Source organism: Neofelis nebulosa, chromosome 18, assembly GCF_028018385.1.
Source record: "Neofelis nebulosa isolate mNeoNeb1 chromosome 18, mNeoNeb1.pri, whole genome shotgun sequence".
Classification (NCBI taxonomy): Eukaryota; Metazoa; Chordata; class Mammalia; order Carnivora; family Felidae; genus Neofelis; species Neofelis nebulosa.
The window spans coordinates 1,658,503-1,677,042 of NC_080799.1; the positions used below are offsets into that span (position 1 = coordinate 1,658,503).

At 62.3% G+C, this 18,540-nt stretch overlaps 1 protein-coding gene across 4 annotated transcripts in view; it reads right to left on the minus strand.

Moving 5' to 3' along the window:
- The window catches only part of MAD1L1 (mitotic arrest deficient 1 like 1), a 318,460-nt gene that overhangs the window by 298,895 nt on the left and 1,025 nt on the right, over positions 1-18,540 (minus strand). For all 4 annotated transcript variants that reach the window (XM_058712035.1, XM_058712036.1, XM_058712034.1 and 1 more), the window contains exons 2-9: positions 17,136-17,298; positions 13,955-14,095; positions 11,479-11,658; positions 9,069-9,193; positions 8,159-8,240; positions 7,128-7,258; positions 6,881-6,995; positions 4,918-4,979 (exon numbers count right to left, since the gene is read on the minus strand). In XM_058712035.1, coding sequence (XP_058568018.1) covers positions 4,918-4,979; positions 6,881-6,995; positions 7,128-7,258; positions 8,159-8,240; positions 9,069-9,193; positions 11,479-11,658; positions 13,955-14,095; positions 17,136-17,285 — 986 coding nt within the window. In that variant the 5' untranslated portion in view covers positions 17,286-17,298. The remainder of the gene's footprint in view (positions 1-4,917; positions 4,980-6,880; positions 6,996-7,127; positions 7,259-8,158; positions 8,241-9,068; positions 9,194-11,478; positions 11,659-13,954; positions 14,096-17,135; positions 17,299-18,540) is intronic.

The following is an 18,540-nucleotide window of genomic DNA, read 5'->3' on the forward strand; positions in this document are numbered from 1 at the left end:
CCCAGGGTTTGCCTCTTGCCTTCACTGCGTCTTTCGGAGAGCAAAGGTGTTTCTCGTCTTGGGGAACTCTAAGTGACCGATTTTTTTCATCTTTGGTTCACGCTTTTGTGTCCTAAGCTTCCAGAGCCTTGGTGTTTCCCCAGGTTAGGTCCACGCCCCACTGGTTCAATGCTGGAACAGTAAGGGACCAGAATCTACATCTGTCCATACAGACATCCCCCTGCATCAGCACCGTCTGCGGAAGACTGACTCTTTCCCACTGATTTATCTTGTCACCTTCAATGGAGACCAACAGATTCCATACTCTTGGGTTATTCCGGAACTTTCCAGTCTTTTCCGTCGGCGTGTAAGTCTATCCTTATACCATTAACCCACTGCCTTGATCAATACGGTTTATGGTGCGTCTGGAAATTAACCATCATAAGCCCACGGTTTCTTTTCAAAAACAAGGCTGGCTATTCTAGATCCTTTCCGTCTCCATAGAAACTCCAGAATCAGTTTGCTGCTTTCTACCAAAAGGCCTGCTGGGACTTTGGTTGGAATGCACTGGAGGTGAGTATGAATTTTAGCACACTGACGTGTCCCCACCACGGACTCCTCCAACCTGCGAGCACGGGATCGCTCTCCAATTGCTGATATCACTGCTAGGTGACTTCCTGTTATTCTAGAAAGAACTTCTACTTTACAGCGTGCAGATTTCCGTTGCATTCAGCCTCACATTTCCAACGCGACTCTTCGGGGCTGCGTGCCTCCAACTGTTCGCTGCTGGCACACAGAAACTCAGTCCGCTTGTGCGCGTTGTCCTCGTAACTGTGAACCTGCCAGACCTACTACTTCCGGCTCTTTACAGATGCCCAGAGACGTCCTACACGGACGATCGTGCTGCCCCCCACCAGAGGCAGCTTTACGTCCTCCCGCCCGGCCGCGGGCCTTTCCTCCTCTCTCCCACTGTGCGCTGGCCGCACCGCCACTGCCGCCGCAGAGGAGCGGGGAGAGGGCGGGCTAGACGCAGGGACAGCAGGTGCCGCATCTTGGGGAGGGGGGGACCCTTCCACTCCTACATTGCTCAAAGGTTGCGATCGTGCGTGGGTGCTGAGTTCCCACCAACGCCTCCGCACCTACCGAGACGATCACGTTTCCTCTCTAACCTATTTAAATAGCAAACGACCCCGGTTGTCTGAAGGGAAAGGCCCGTCTACTGCTGCAGGTACCCCCTTTGCTCCATTTTCCCACCGGCCTCTCGGTCAGTCTTTCCCCAGTGCCCCCGGAAGGTCACATCCAGGCTGACACAGACACAGAGTGTCTCCTGGTGTCCGCCTTCAGCACCTTCAAACCTTTCCGCCGGGCCGCGCTCCCCGGACAAGGCTCAGCACGTCACAGCTCTCCGCACGCCGGCGCGATCTGTGTACTGCTGCCGAACCCCTCAGTCGGCTTTCGCTGCCCCGGGATGGGGACCTGCAGGCACCACCCTCCCCCCCGCCCCCCGAGTACGCAGGCCCCACCCAACACGGTGCAGTATTCCTTCCCACCAGGACTCTCCGAGTCCGGCGGCCCACCTGCCTCCAACCCACAGGACCCACGTGCTGGAGACAGGCGTCCAGCGACATCCGGGTGGACGAGGCTGTCTGGCAGACAAGGAAACTGGCACGGGGCTTCCCTACAGGGTCACACTGCCGGACCGCCCCAGCCAGCTCACATAACCAGCTCCCTGACACCTCTGGGCTCCTCAGGATGTGAGAAATCCCGAACCGGGAGAAAGGTGGCAACGGTCAGGCCGTGTCAACTCCAGGGGGTTGGTCTGTTCCAGGCGTTAGACCCGACCTATTCCCAACCTTGGCAAGGCCGCAGGGCCCTCCAAGAACGTGCGAAGAGCCACAGCCTTGCGCCCAGAGGAAAGCCCATGCAAGGAATATCTGTGCTAAGACACCAGAATCTCATAGGCATCAAGCATTTGAGGATGAGAGGCTGGGCAAGAACAGGGCAGGGGTGGGACAGTCAACGGCAGCCAGCCGGCCACCTACAGGCTACTCCTCCAGGCCGTGGCCGTAGCACGTGAGGTCCACGGGGAGCAGCAGAGGGCCAGGAAGAACTACAGGCAGAGGTCTGGAGCCAGAAAGCCAAAGGGCCCGAGGCGCTCAAGGCGCAGGGAGCAGGATCACGGGGCCGGGGGCGCCACCTAGTGGCGGCAGCTCTCAAACCCCAGGAAACCCTGGACAGGATCCGGGGCCTGGGGGTCACGACACACACCAAGCGACACACGCCAAGCGAGTCCCTTCAGTCCCAAAGTGGCGGCAAAGCCCTGGCCTAAAGGCCAGGAGAATCAAGCCTGCCAGGTCCTAAGGTCCTAAGGCCCTCCCGGCCCCTCCAGCTCCTGCTTCCGGGGCACCTGCTGGACTGGAACTCACTGCCGTCTCTCGGAGCCGGCTGGTCTTGCTCTGGGGGCGCAAGCCCCCGGCCTAGCGTGAAAACAGGTTTTCACAGGGAGAAGGTCTGACTTCCACGGTGAGAAACCACTATTCTAGAAAAATCTTTCCACTCGCAGACGTGTAAGATGAGGCACAAGACAGCCCCACAACCCTGAGGGCCAGGCGGAGGCCAAACAGAGATTCAGGCACCGCTCACCGAGGTCTGAGAGTGAGCCGCAGACACGACGGCTACGCTGTCGGAGGCCACCCACCCTACACCCACCCGGGGCCGACCCACCCCGGCCACCCACAGTGGTCTCAGCGCTCCCGACCGGGTCCACCCCTCCCTCCTTGCAGGGATCCCAACTTCTCCCTGTGCCCTATTTCCCTCCGCCCGTCTCCCTCCCCATATTCAACTCTGCCGGACGTAGGCTCCCCCAGGTCTCCCTCCCCGCTCACAAACCTCCAACTGCCCAAGACCTGACAAAAGAGGATGGCCCAACCCCTCCTCACGGCATTCAAGGTCAAGTGCGGTCTTGGACAGGCCGACTCCCTGCATTTGGACCAACACACAAGCCTGCGACCCACCGACTGTTACAGGACACACGGACCCACCTCAGAGGGACACAAGTGACTGGAGGTGAAGCCCACCCAGGAGCCCTGCTGCGGACAGGAAGGGTGAACAGGAGACACTGAGGTTCCCCGGGGGCCCCCGCGGTGGCCAGGCACAGGGTGACCGGGCACATGACAGAAAACCTGCCCCTCCGGGGGACGCTCACCAGGGGTGCCGGGAGGCAAGGGCCACAAGGACGCCTCACCGCCTCCCCAGAAGCCTCCGGCTGCTCAGAAGGGAGGCCAGCACCGCTCCGCAGTACGTGACTCGTAAGCCTCCACACACACGGCCAGGCGAGCGCCGCATTCCCGGCGACGGGAACACTGGCCCAGGGCCAGGCACAGATTGGCGAGGGGCCCACGAGCCAGGGGAGGGCAGAGACGCCAGGGACAGACTCACACCCTCCTCTCCCTCCCGCCCGCCCCAAGCAGCCCCCACCTCTGAGAGCCCTCGACCCCCCCCCTCCTCTGCCTCTCCAGGGCCCGGCCGCCGAGCGAACGCATGACACACACACACACACAGGCACGTGACCAGGCAGAAGCAGCACCCCAGCTGGCGGTCAGCCCGCAGACCTCCGCAGGCCCCCCCGCATCCCCCCCTGCGTGCCAGCCACACTCAGGGAGGCCCTCCGATTTGGAAGCGAGACCAAAGGGCCAGAGGAGGAACCACACTTTCCGCCCCGGCCAGAGGCGACTGCCAGCTGTGCGCCAGCCCCAGGACTGACTGATGTCGAGGGCTTTGTGGCACACGCTGGGCGTTCAGACACTCCGCCAGCTGGTCTGCTCGGGCACGAGTGGGCCTCTGATCTCCCACAAGAGAAAGAAGTCACAGAGGTTTCTCTTCTGACGAGCCTCCCTAGGTGCAGGAGGGAAGCGTTCTGGTGAGTTACTAAGCCCAGAGAGTCGGTGAGGCACCACCGGGTCAGCCCTCCACGAATCTGGCAGCGGGTGCAGCTCAGGAAGGAACAGCAGCCTCGTCTGTCCTCTGGGACTCAGCGGGGCAAAGAGACGACGAGGAGGCATTTACAAGGGACAGACACCGAAGTCAGTAACGCTGATGGAAACCACGGCAGGTTCCAGAACCAGCCCTCGGACAGCGTAATTACGGGACAGCTCCTTAAAGAAGGCTCTCAATCTTGGCCCAGTTTCCAAGAGCGGCAGGAAAGACAACAGGGAGCTACAGTCTTAAAGTCGCACAAGCTGACGAAACAAGAGGCTCCTGCAACACCACAGCTGCAGACGGACGGGGACGATTGGTCTCCCACCAGCCCTCGCCCAGAACAGAACAGCCAGACGAGGACAGAGCTGTTGGGAGGAGTCTATCCACAGGGGGGCCCAAAGTCCCGGGGACCGAGGGACAGGCAGCGATGCTGGAGAACAAGGGGCAGCAGCCCCCAGGACGGGCGGCAGGGAGCAGTGGAAAGGTGCCCCCCCCCCCCAGGCCGTCCGGGCCATCAGAGGACAAGGCGCCAGCTCACCGCCCAGCTGCCCCCACCGCTGCCCCTCTGCATCCTGCCGCTCCCCTGCTGGCACGCCGCGGGGTCCTGACGGGACAACGATGCTCCCTTCTCACCCCTGACAACTCAGTCCACCTCCCCGTCTTCCATCTGCCTAAGGGGAATGGCTCGCCCCCAAAAGCAATCGCTCCCTCAGTATAGGCAAAGGTCCTTTAACAGAAGCCACCGCTGCAGTGCGGTCAAACGCCTGCCACCACGCCACCACCGACCTTAAAGGAGAACGCTAAGACCGGGGCAGGGACAGTCCCCTAGCTGCATTTCCCTCCTGTCAGCGAAGTGCCGCATCAAACCCAACAGGCTGTTGCACGAGCCGCCAGGCGGCCTGCAGCAGGGCTTCTGCCAGGGGAGGCAGGACCTGACCGCCGGGGGCGCCCTCCGCCTACCTGATGTTCAAGCCCGTGGTCTGTTCCAGACGCTCCCAGCTCTGCAGCTTTGCCAGCAGCTTCTGCAAAGACAAGGAGGCGAACGCTGAGGGTGCCACGACCCCAGCATCTTCCCCCACCCCTGCCAAGGCCTCCGCGGCGAGCGACCCGCCGCCCTTCTTCACACAACCCCACGTCGGTCCCCAGACCACCCAGCCTCATGCGGAGCTGCCGGCGACAAGGAGGAGGTTAAGTCTCCCTGACCCCTCAGAAGAGCCTGCCCTCATCTCAGCTGAACGCCTCGGGGCATGGAGTCCGCTCCGGAGCAGACGGCTCCCGCCCAACTACGAGTGCGCCTCCTTTGCGGCCGGCCCCGCAGACTCAGGAAGAAGCAGGCCGAGCGGCCCCGAGGCAGACCGGGCGCTGAAGCCACAAGACCCCACGCCCCTCCCCTGGTCCAGGGGTTCCACGGGACGCCGGGCCCCAGGGCAGATGCACTCAGCCCTAGCGCCCAAGTGTCCACAGTGGACGTGGCCCCACAGGGAGAACGGGAGAAGGTGGGGACGTCCCCCACCTGGCGCCACGCGCAGGGCTGCCTGACCCTGCGTTCCTCACGCTGCTTCACGCGGACCTGCATTCCAGGTCAGTCTCCCTCCCCTTCTGGAACGGAACCACCTGAGGGCAAGAAGCGCGTGCCTTCGTCCGGCCTCCCGTGCCCGTCGCCCGGGCGAAGCACGGTCCTGGCATCACCGCACTCCCTCAGTCCCTCGAGTGGCCCCTACCACGTGAGGGCATGGGCCGGGTAACAGAGCTGGGCACAGAGCCGATGCTTAGCGACCACCTACCGACGCCAGGCACTGGGGAAGTACTCGCCGTGAATTCACGGAGCCCCCACAACCCTGCAAGGCACACTCTGATGCTCCTCGATACACAGGCGCACGGAGAGGTTAAGCAACTTGCCCGGGGCCACAGAGCCAGCGAGCATCCATGGCAGGATGTCCCAGAGGCAGTGTGACTCGAGAGACAAAGCCTTAACCGGTGTCACAACTGTCCAGAGGAAACACTCCGTCTGGGGCTGCGTCTGCGGGCCAAGCTCACACGTCAGCCAGCACCTGCGAGGAGCTCGGCTCCCACCCCGCGAGGCCACAGGCCTCCGCTGTGACCAACTGCGGGACAGCTGCCAGCACGCTGCCACCACCCAGGAAACGACGCAGGGCTGCACGGCTCATAGGTGAGGCGGCAGGGGACGACCTGGGGGGGGGGGGCCGTGCAGAAGGACAGCAAGACCGGGAGACAGAGACCAGGAGGCTGAGCGCTAGTGTAACGTGTGCGCACCGGGCGAGACAGGCTCCCGCGCCCCCCGGAGCGCCCACGGGAGAAGCGCCCACGGGAGAAGCGCCCACGGGATGCTTTCGGCACCGCGCCCTCACACCAGCTCTACGAGCACGTCCCACAAACGCCAGCATGCGTCCCAACAGCAGACACAGGAGAGGAAACGGAGCCGGGCGTCCGTCCCATCTGCGGGTGGGAGCCGGTCTGTGTCAGGCGCCCCGCACCACGTCCCCTATCTGTACCAGTTTTCCAATTTCTTCCGGGGGGCTGAGAACAGAGCACGCGCTCTCACAGCTCCTCCTGGAGGCTCTCAGGAAGAACCCACTCCTGGCCCTCTCTCCGGCTTCTGGAAGCGCTCACCCTCCTCCACCTCGACGCCCCCACGGCAGGGGGCCGGGTCCTCCCCACAGGACACCCGCCTCGGCCCCCCGCCTGCACAACGATCCGCGACCAGGGGCCCGCTGGCTCCCGGTGGAGTCTCCCCACCGCGGGCCAGCTCGCCGGCACCCACACGTGCGGCCAGGCGGCTCCGGGGCCGCTGCTCCGCCCACGGCACCAGCCCGGCCGGCAGCTTCCACATCTCAGGCGGGCAAGCGCAAGGCGGGCCCGAAACACCCGGGGTCCCCCACATGCAGCACGCCCCCAGCCTCACCTCCTTCTCCAGCTCCAGGACCGCCAGGCTTTCCTGCATCTTCTCCTGGCGCCCCAGCCGCCGCCGCAGGCCCTCCAGCTCCTCCCTGAGCAGCCCGTTGGTCTCTCGCATCTCCCTGGGGGGCCGGACACCACATCCCTCAAAGGGCCGCCGCGCACAGGCAGGAGGAGCCGGGACGAGGAGTGCACCTCCCCCCCCCCCCCCCCGCCCCCCGCACCGCTGCTGCCCGCCGCCCACCCCGCCTCACCGCAGGTAGGCGCTCTCCTCCCGCAGCTGCTTCAGCTCCCGCTCCATCTTGGGCAGCCGCACCAACTCCGACTTCATGTTCTTCACGACCGCAGCATCCTGCTCCTGCAGGGACAGCTTCTGCTCCAAATCCTGAGTGAGGCCAGGGACAGAGAGGACAGAGTCGACCTCCACGGCCCCGGCTCGCCCTCGAGGTGTGCCTCTGTGCCACGTCCTCGGCACTCACTTCCAGGGGAGTCGTGCCCACTCGGGGGCAGGACCCTAGCGCAGGTCTGCCCCAGGGCATGCGGCAACGGTGCCCCGAAGAGACGCATCGGAGAAACACACACACCGTCCCCCCACGCTAGACCCACTCCTGCCACACTAGCACCCAAGTGACAGGCGAGTCTCTTCCACGTGACAAAGCCTCTCCTCTAAGATCTCCAGTACCAAGACACCCTGAGGACGACCGGCACCCAGCAGTGGCAGGTCCCCCAACAGGCTCGGTCAGTCAACAAATGTTTACTGGGCCCAGCTCTGTGGCAGGTACGGGGTCATGCAGCGGGGACAGGGTGACGCAGGACACACAGGAGACCTCTGCACTTGCGCTCTGGTGGAAGGGCAGACACAGGCCGTGAAGGCGAGCGAATCCGGGGAGGTTGACGGCGGGGGGGGGGGGGGGGAGGGGACCAGGGCGGAGGTGATGTACCCGAAAACAACACATGGAACAGCAGAGGGAGCCGGGAGGCCCAACGGGGGAGCCGGCTGGGGAGGGGCCGGGAGGAGCCCAGGTCACTCGGGCTGGGGTCCGGAGCCCCAAGTTCCTCCGCAGGCAGGGCCCCCACCTCCGGACGCCCAGCCGCTCGCTCCTCTCCCTCGTGCGGCATCCCCAGCACCAAGCGCGGGCGCACCACGCACAGACAGGCAGCGGTGTCAGCGGTACCAGGGCGCGGGCAGCTCACCGTCCCCAGGCGCCCTAAGCACACCCCCACCGAGGAGGCAGGAGGGGAAGAGCCCCCAGACACAGCCTGTGTCTGAGACGGAGTCACTCACCCTGATCCTCTGCTCTTGGTCAGCCCTCGCTTCCTGGCGGGCCTGGAGCTCCTGGACCTTCTCGTTAGCCTCCTGACATTTCCTGTCCGGAGAAAGGCACATGACGTGCAGAAACAGGGGTGTGTGAAACCAGCGGCTGTCCTCACCCCGGGGGCTCTCCAGGGTGGACCCTCACAAACATACTCCACCCCCTCCCCCCTCCCAGGGCACTGTGGCCCGTACCCTCGGGTCAGGGTGGGTGGCGAAGTCCACACCACGTGCAGGGCCCTGCCCAGCCTGCCACCGGCCCTGGTACAGCCACAGCCGAGGACCCACCAGGGACTGGCCCCCCCACACGCCCCCAACACTGCCCAGGAGCGCCCAGAGCCCTCCTAGGACAGCATCTGCGAAGGCAAAGGCCTAGCTCCCAGGGACAGAACTCAGCCTTCTGACCTCGCAGACTTCTGTCCCGCTCAGAGAGCTGCCTCCACTTGGAAGTCCTCTCCCTTCCACCCCACCCACCACCCCGGGGCGCCCTACATGGCCTTTAAAGGGAAGCTCTCTGCGAGGGGAGAAATGGCCACTCTCCGCTATTGTTCTCAGAATACATAAAACCCTTAGTGACCAGCTTCAGTGGCCCCTGTGTCTGCCCCCAACAGCCTGTGGACGGGGAGGACAGACCAGAAGGGCCCCCGGAGGTTCTTGGGGCTTGGCACAGGCAGCACGCCTGGTTGCTGGGTGCTCAGACCACAGAGGGCACAAAAGGAGCCCGGGCCCTCCTGTTCTTCCACACAGTTAACAACCAGACCCGAAACTCAGCCCAGGCCCCAGGAGGCCTGCCCGCCCCACGCCCAGCGAAGGCACAGAGCCCCGCCCCCTGCACGCCCCGCCCCCTGCACGCCCCGCCCCCGCCCCAGCACGCCCCGCTCACTTGCGCTGCAAGGCCAGCTGCTCCTGGAGCTCCTGCTTCTCAGACTCCAGGCTCTTCACCTGCATCTCCTGGTTCATCACGCTCCACTGCAGCTCCGAGACCTTCCCCTTCAGCGTGCTGATGGTCTGAGGGCAGAGCGGGGCGGCCCAGAGCAGCTGAGCAGCTGAGCAGCTGAGCGGCTGCCAGCGCACAGAGGCGAGCCGCCCACCCCGCGGCGGCGGGACAAATGCCCCCACGAGAGCCTGCCCCTCCCATCCCCCTCCTGAGGGCAGGGACACAACCTGGGAGGGCATGCCACCCCCTCACCCCATCCCTGGCTACGCGGCCTGCCTCGCATTTCCCTCAAGCAAATGGGAAGAGACCGGGTCGTGGTGACGGGCTGCTCCCGAGACCGCCCGGGGCCGGGTGACATCTGCCACTCAGGACCCTCGCTCGTTCCTAGCGTGCTTGCATGGCTCTCCCTCCACGCCTGCCCCTGTGTCTCCATCCGAGATGAACCCCCACCATGCCATCATCCCAGCTGAAACACTCCCTGTGAACCACAGCCAAGTCCCTGCCAACAGGTCGGAAACGGGGACTGAGGCCATCCTCAGAAGGCTACAGGAGCCCCACAGAACGGAGGAGCTGCGGGAAGACCGTGCAGACCCCGTGCCCTCATCCAGAAGCAGGGAGACAGGAGAGCGGAGGCTGGGGAGGCTGGCGAAAGCAGGGCCTTGAGACTTTCAGGGGCAGAACTTCTGCCCGGCCGTCAGACCACACCCTCACCCGGTGACCTCTAGTGACCGTCTGCTGACCGCTCTCCTTCCGTGGCTGTCCCAGGGAAGCCAGCTCAGAGGCGTCCCTGTAAATTAGCCTCCTGGAGCGGAGGATGAGAACCGAGGACCCGCACCAGCAAGGAGGCCCACCCCTGCCCAGGACCCATGTTTGTGGGGGCCCAGGGGCACTGACACAGGCCATCCACGTCCCACACTCCGGCCATCTGCATGGTCTGCTCTGTTACGATGGCGCCTGCCAGCCTGGGAACCCAAGAAAAACGAAGGTACTAAAATACACTGATCTAAGAAGACAGCCTTCGAGAAGCCTTCCCGAACTCCAAACACGCACACCACACACCCGGTGCTGCGCTGGATACGGGACCAGACGGCTGGCCGCACGCAGGACGCCGCTGCATGGAGGCCGGGCCGGCAGCAAGAGGACTCCCTGCTGACGGACTTCTCGAACCAGGCACCCTGTAAGAGAGCGCGGTGCGGGAACAGCGACAGCCTCGGTCACCAGGGAGGGCTTTCTCCGAGGAAGTAAAAAGTAACAAACGAAATTCAGCGTCCTCCTTCCTGACTGGCTGAGACCTTTCCCACTTCCGTGGCGGTAGCCGCCCCCCCCATCCGGCTCTGTCCCCCACCCCTGTAGGCCGCACACCAGCCTCCCGCACGCAGGCCCCGGGGAGCACGCAGGCCCCAGGACACAGCTCGGGCAAGCACGCCAAGGGCGACACGGGGACTTGTCTTGAGCCGATCACGGCTCCGCTCCTGCCAGCATCCACATCAGAAGACAGATGTAGGAACAACGTTAACATACTCCCCAGCGTTGCCAAGGCAAAAATAACCTGCCGCTTCCCGAGATCTATCAAGTGGAGACGCACGCAGAGACAGAATACCAACGATCCCGCGCCCCCGCTCCTCCCCCGGCAGCGCTTCATCTCCTTCCTCCCGGCGCCCGCGAGCCGCAGCAACACCGCAAAGGGACAGGGAAGGTCAGGAGAGCCCCGTCTCCACCAGCATCAGCGTCTGGGCTCTGCTTCTGAAATTTATACAACCTTCAACGGGTCGAGGGAATAAGGAGCAGGGCTCGGATGTGCTCTGGCCTCAAAGGCGCTCTCAGATGCTAACAGACCTACTAATCAAAGACACGCAAATCCAGAAGCACCACTTACGTCTCCGGAAGAGACAAAAAAAGGTATCTAGGTATTTCCAGAAGACTTCCAGAAGATCCACGGCAGGAAAGGCTACAGGGAAACCAGAACCCTCAACAATGCTGTCAGGACGACACGGCAACTGTCAGCAGAGGCCAGCGACCTCAAACCCCACTCCTAGGAACGCGCCTGAGTGAGCAACTCAGTAGAAACAGAAAGTACACGCCACCTGCCGCGTTCGTATCCCGTACGTACTCATACCAGGACGCACGCACGTAAAACAGTTTTCTACGTGACAAAACACGGGCCAGTCGGCCATTAAAAGTCCTAATGGCAGAAACTAAGGCGACGTTTGACTCATTAACTGAAAACCACGAGTGGAAATGAGGATCTGTATCCGGATTACGACGGACGACGCAGAAACCATCGGCGCAGGGGCGGGAAGGGGACTCTGAGGAGACCGGCCCCGCACGACGCGGCCGCCCCGGGGCGGGCCCTCACCTCGCCGGCCGCGGCCAGGCCGTCCTCCCTCTCCCGAAGCTTCTGGCCGGCGGCGTCCAGGCTCTGCCGGCACCGCCTGTGGCGCTCCAGCTGCTCCTTCATCCTCTCCTCCGCCTCGGCCTCGCGCTCCTGCAGCTGCCGGATGCGCGTCAGGAGCTCCTGGTTGCGGTCCACCTCGCGCTGCCAGAGCGGGGACAGAAAGCGGGGACAGTGAGCGGGGGCGGGGCGGCCCAGCCCACCCTCCCCGGGGACAGGCGCGGCCATACCGCACACCCCGCTCCCGCGCAGCCCTTCACCCCCGCCACGCGTCTTATGCCGGGAAGGCAGCCGCAGGACGGAGACTCCCTCGCTCTGATGGCCCCGGGGTGGGGGGGGGGGGTCCCGAGAGCCAACGGCCGGCCACGGGGAGCTTACCTTCAGCCCCAGAAAGGAAGGGACCACAAAGCGGGCACCTAATGCTGCTGGCCTCTGAGCGCTCCCCAGGAAGGGGAGCCGCGCAAGCCCCCCGTAAGGTCCGCCAGCACCCCCAAGGCAAGTGCTCACCCCAGGGCTCTCCAGCCCAGCACCACGGGGGAGCAACACGCAAGTGGGGACACAGCCTGCTCAAGGGACACACGGGAATAAGGAGCTACAAGCGTGGCCTCCGAACAGCCAGGGGACCCTTCTGCCACGGAAGCACGCCACAGAGCAGGGTGCGGCATCTCTGTTCGGGCTGCCAGTCCCAAGGGCACACAGGGCGGTCCGTGCAGGTCCCCAGACCTCAGACACCAACCGGAGTCTCACCATCTAGAGGCTCCAGAGTCCCACCCACTGCCAAACTGGCATCCCTGAAAACCCACGACACGTGTCCCAGACAAAGAAACCACGTGAGAGCTGCTCGCTCAGGCGGTCCAGGTCCCACGCAGCCGCATCTGCGGGTGGGAAGGGAGAGGCCTCTCAGAGAGAGAGGCCACGCTCAGCGAGGGCCCGGGGTTAAGCGCAGCCCGCATCCTTGGACTTCCCCAAGACAAAACTTCCACCGACCCTGCCACGATGCCCCACCCATTCCAACATATCCTAAGCACCTGTAAGGTGCCACAGCCCGTGCTGGACCCTGGAGACCCAGAGCAGCCAGGACAGACCCTGTCCTTGACAGACCGACGGCCCAGGAAAATTCCAGGAGCTGCACACCCCGTGCCTTCTGCCTGAGAGCCAGGAGGTAACACCAACACCACAATTCCTACCATCTCGGGGCCCCTGGTGCCACCTCCACACCCCTAATAAGGCACTTCGTTGCCACGGCCTTCCCCTGTCCCTCCCAGGACGACCCTGAGCAGCAGCTAACACCACACGTTAAGAGAGAGACCCCCTCAGAGCGGCACCAGGACTATGCCAAGGCCACGGCACCCACTCGCAGCCCGTGTTTCCGGGCTACTGGGCCCACGCGGCACACCGTGGCCAGAAGCCTGCGTACCAGGTCGAACACATCAGATTAGCATCACGCCCTCGAAGACATCAGCTATTTTTACAGGACTAGGAAAGCATGCAGATATGCTACGTAAGGCAAGAACGGGGCCAGACATCCACCCCTGGGAAAGCGTGGGCAGGTCAGAGACTTTCCGGTCCAATGCTTTGCTGGAGTCTGGCAGCATTTCCACAGATCATCAGCACTTATTAAAAAACCCCGGTGAAGTGCTGTTGATCAAAGCAAAGGAAGCAAGGGATTTATGCCCTAAGTAAAAACCTAGCACCTTCTCTAGGTAACACGCTTTCCCAGCCTGCCCTGGGTAAGCCAGGGACAACAGGAAGTACCCCCAGGCTGGAGGTCTTTTTTTTTTTTTTCTTTTAATTTTTAATTTATTTTTTAGAGAGAGAGAGAGACACACACACACACAGAGTGCGAGCGGGGGGCAGAGAGAGAGAGACACACACACACACACAGAGTGCGAGCGGGGGGCAGAGAGAGAGACACACACACACACACACACGCCGAAGCAGGCTCCAGGCTCCGAACTGTCAGCACAGAGCCCGACGCGGGGCCCGAACCCACGAACCGTGAGATCGTGACCCGAGCCGAAGTCGGGCGCTTCACCGAATCAGCCACCCAGGCGCCCCTGGAGGTCTTTGCTCTGGGCCCTGTAACCACGTGAGCAAGACTGGTCCAGCCTGGACCTGAGACCTCCATGCAACCCAGTGACCTTCCAAGCCTGTCGCCCCGTGGCCCCTGGTATTTCTGCCGGATTTACACCCCAATTCTTGGGAGGGGTGGGGAGAACCGGCAGCCCAGCAGAGAGGAACGCCCACCGGCACCTCGCCGGGCGGGCAGGCGGCAGGCAGTCCTCCCCCGTGCGCTGCCCCCTCAAGGACATCGAGCACAGTCCCTCTGTGGCCTCAGGAGGGAGAACAGCCTGGCTCCCGGCCAGGAGGGTCAGCTGCCCGACGGCCCAGCCGGCACCGGGCACAACGCCCGACGCCGGGCCCGGCCGCCCGCACCCACCTCGTAGCGCCTGGCGCTGGTGCTGGCCGCCCGCTCCAGCTCCACCCGCGCTCTCTTGTGGCTCAGCTCCATCTGCGTCTTCTCCCGCTGCACCTGGACGACCTGGGACTTGGAGCGGATCCGCTCGGCCCGCTCCTCCAGCTGAGCAGGTCACACCCGAGGGAGAGAGAACCCTCAGCAGCCGCGCCGAACCGCTGGGGGGTTCGTCGGACGCTCACGCGCTGACACCTGCTGCCAACCGGGCCCGTACTCAGCCTCGGGGGAGAAGGACGGATGCCCGGTCTTTTGTTGGAAAACGGGTACACGGAGGCAGTAGACAGAGAGGGGACAATAACAGGAAGAGAAGGACCTACTTGTTTTTCCATTTCTTTTAGCATTTATTTCTTTTTGGGGGAGAGAGAGCAAGAGAGAGAGAGAGACAGAGCGTGAGCAGGGGAGGGGCACAGAGAGAGGGAGACAGAATCGGAAGCAGGCTCCACGCTCCGAGCTGTCGGCACAGAGCCCGTCGCGGGGCTGGAACCCATGGACCGTGAGATCGTGACCTGAACCGAAGTCGGATGTTCAACCGACTGAGCCCCCCAGGTGCCCAGGAATGGTATGTTTTAATAAGGCGGCGTGTATGCTTGTTTTAGAGAAAAGAGCCTATTAGTTTCCTATTGCTGTGCAGCACCTTACAACAAACTTAGCAGCTAAAACCCCACGTTAGCCGCCGTCAGGCTCTGTGGGCAGAAGGCCAGGTCGTGTGATCAGGCTCTCACAGGCTAAAATCAACACCCGGTGGCCACGCTCCAACCTCATCTGGACCCTGAGATCCTCTTCCACACTCACATGGCTGGAGGACCGAGGTCCCGTTTCCTTGCTATCAGCCCTGGGCTGCTGTCAGCCCCTGGAGACCACCCACATTCCCTGCCACGTGGCCCCTGGCCACCTCCAAAGCCAACAAAGGAGAATCCCCCAAATGTGGAATCCCTCTCCTGCTCTGTCTCTGACTTCTCGATCTGATCTAGTGACCTAGGTTTAAAAGGCTCATCTGAGTAAGTCAGGCCCAGCATCATAAGGTCAACTGACTGAAGTTCTTAATTGCGTTGGCAAAATCCTGCCGCCACAATACCTAGCGTTTAAGTGGCAGAAAGTGTGGCCCACCTGGGGCCGGGAATTCGGGAGCCGTCTTACAAGTACACCCACCACAGAGGGTAGGCACATAAAGGTGAGGTCAAGCCTTGAAGGGCCTCGGAGGACACGTCAGTTTCGCAGACCCACTGACTGTCAGGGTCTCTGGCTCACGTGGACTAGAGCCTGACCACTCCAAGAATGCCTGGTAGCACAGCCGCTCCAGAGCACGAGAAAGAAACGCAGAATCTCAGGCTGCGCCCCACAGATGCCAAATCAGAATCTTCCTCTTAAACATATCGGGTATTCATGTGCACACTGAAGCGTTACGGCGAGTGGTTCCCAGTTCCACCAGGGATGCTTGGCAACGTCTGGAGACGCTGTCGACCGTCAAAAGACGGGCAAGCAGTACGTGTTCGCTACCGGCATCCCGCGGGCAGAGGCCAGGGATGTCGCTCAACACCCCGCAAGGCACAAGCCTGTCCTGCAGAACAAAGAACCACCCACCCCAAAACGTCAGCCGTACCACGGATGAGAAATCCCAGGCTAGGGGAAAGGTATCTTCTCTACCCACCCCCCCACCCACCGTCTCTCGGGGCTCAAGTCCACACTTCACTCCTCTGACACTTTCTCTCACTTCCACCCCCACCCGTTCAAGTGGGGGAGTTCCGAAGTGCACCTCCCGTCAGACTCACTGGCCTTCTCAGCCTCACTCTGTGCCTGCAGCTAGGGCTCCCAGCTCCCGTGGGCACCACTGCACAGGGACCAGGAGTCCCAGAGAAACAGACCCATGGACACATCTTCCTGAAACATCGACTGCATGTGAAGGAAAGTAACTGAAACATGTTTATGTCGAAACCAACACTGACATGTATAGCAGAGCGACTGTAAACACTTTCCCACGGAAACAAGAGGCTTAAAAAAAGGGCAGGGGGCCCGGAATGGTAGTCAAAGCACTGATTTCCAGGCTCCCCCCAGACCTGTAGGTTCTCAGTTCCCTCATCTGCCATCAGGGGGCAGCTTGGTAGGGCAGAAAACCACTGACGGATGTCCCGGGCCAGCTCAGGACCAGGTCAGGGCCCGGGCAGCCTACGGCCGCAACACTCTAACCAGCTCGCTCTGGCCACGGCACCCGCCTACGGGGTCCGCAGACTGAGGAAGCCCTCCACAGCACTAGCTTACTGAAAGGCTGGCCTCTGAATTTCTAGATTCTATAGTTCCGACAGGTTGGCCAAAAGTTGCCAGACATTTGCATCAACAAAATTGTAACACTTGTGTAGACCAAAGCTGCTAACTTCTTATTTTGCCAGTGAGCAAGACTCAAACAAACAAACAAAAAGCACAACTGCCACCAGCGTTTCCAAAAAATGCTTTAACGCCAAAAACAAATGTAAAAGATTCAATTTCAGAATAAAAACCGGTCCTTGCCAAAAAATGGCAGTGAGCAGCAACTCAGCCCACAAACAAACAGAAATCATTCAATTACTCAGCAAACGAATGCACACAAACACACCAGCATGTGTCTGACCAGATGCTGCCTGGGCCTCCCTGGGGCTCCCGGGCTCCATCAGGGGCCGTTTCCCTGGGATGGCTCAGGCCGCACAGCACAGGGGAGCTGCTGGACGCCGGCAGTGCAGAGGGGCGGGGGCCAGGCCCAGGCGCAGACGCCACCCCCTGCTGGTGAGGGCCCAGTGATCCCTGCCCCCGTGAGACTGACCCCACAACTCTGTGGAACCTCAAGTCCTCCAGAAGATCTGACCCCTTTATCACGGTGTACGGTCAGTGTTGCCAAGGAAGTGAAATAAAGGAAATGGGACTGTTTTTATCACAAAACTGTAAAAGCCACATCACGGCAGAGTGAAGCCAAGATCTGCAAACGCCCCCCACCCCCACCCCCCACAGTGGTCTGAGACCAGGGCACACCCAATCTTTCTCTTTCTTGGAGACCCTTCCCGACCCGGGGACCGGGGACCCGGGTGCTCCCCGGCACAGGCCCCACCTAAGGCGTGCGTCTTCCCACCTGGAGCCCCGGAGCCCCTCCCGCGGAGCCCCTCCCGCCGGGGGCGCTCACCTGCATGCTCTCCTGGTACTGCATCTGCAGAGAGCCCTGGGCGGAGGTGGGAGCATCCGGTCCAGATCCTGCCTCCACCCGCTGAGAAATGAAGTTGTTCAAAGACCTCAGGGTGGACAGCACCGTGGTGTTCTCCCCCAGGTCGTCCATGGCCACCTGGCTTCTGCAGGAAGACAGGGAGGGCCCACGGTGAGCGTCTGCAGGCACCATTAGCTGCACCAGCGCTGGGGGGGGGGGGGGGGGGGGGGGCGGGGGGGCGGGGGCGCCTCTGGGCAGCCCCGCCCTCCCGACGCTCACAGTGCTCACAGCACTCCCGAGCCCATAACCACATTTCCGGGGGCCAAGCGGGAGCCCACACTGCCACTTGACCAGAGAAGAAATAGAGGCGTCAGAAGACCACGCCGCTGAGCCGCTGTCACGGTGCTGACCTGCACACCAGCGACGGACAGACGGCTCCCAGAAAAAGATGCCCAGCAGTCCCACGGCACATGGCCCCGTCAACACAAAAGACCCAGCCTCTGGGAACGAGGAACAAAGCAGGCCGCAGTGGCGATGGCTGGCGACCCCAGCGACGCTAACCGTAATCACCGCTAACGATGACCTTAACTGGCATTGCTAGTTTCGACCAAAAAGAAACGTACGTGACGCTGAGCACTGAGCCTTCTCGAGCCTCGGTTTCCTCATCTGTAAACTGAGGACCAGGAATGCCTCTTTGCAAAGCTGCCGTGAGGATGACAGTGCCTGTCCTAAGTTTCCAGAAGGCAGGGGTGAGTCATGCCAGATCCTCACCCGGCCTGTAACTTCTCACAGGACACCTCAGACTTCACAACGGGCGAACTAGGTGTTTGCACACGTGTGAGACGTGAGAAAGCGAGGCTTCAGAAGCTACAGAATGGACCGGATCCCAGGCCCGCCTGGCTCTCAGGTCCAGTTTGTGCTCCACGAGCCAACGCGTGAACAAGACCAAGGAGCCGCATCCCCGAGAGCAAGGGACTGTGGCTTCACGCGGCCGGCCCGTCCCCCCCCCCCCCCCGCCCCATCCACCAGCGGGCACAGGTGTGGACTGCTACAGGTGCCCACCGTGTCCCCTTCGGGAAACAGGCTGGCTCGCAGGGACTTCCCCCAGGTACCAGACTGAAAACGTCTCCCTGCCAACACCCCAGCGGAAGAGACTGAGAAATCTTAGTTTGGTTGTGAGTTTCCTGTACGAGAACCTTGGCCCTCTGCACACAGAGCCCTTCTCCTGTGCAGGCCATGTGTCCGCCCCTGGACAACACGGCTGTCCTCGCCAACTCTCAATCGCACTGGGAGGGAAAAGGGGACTGCAAGAGCAGGGCAAGCGCTCAGTGCTGACAGCGGCGGCAGACAGCTGAGCTCTTCTCTGGAAGCAAACCCTTAGGTCTGC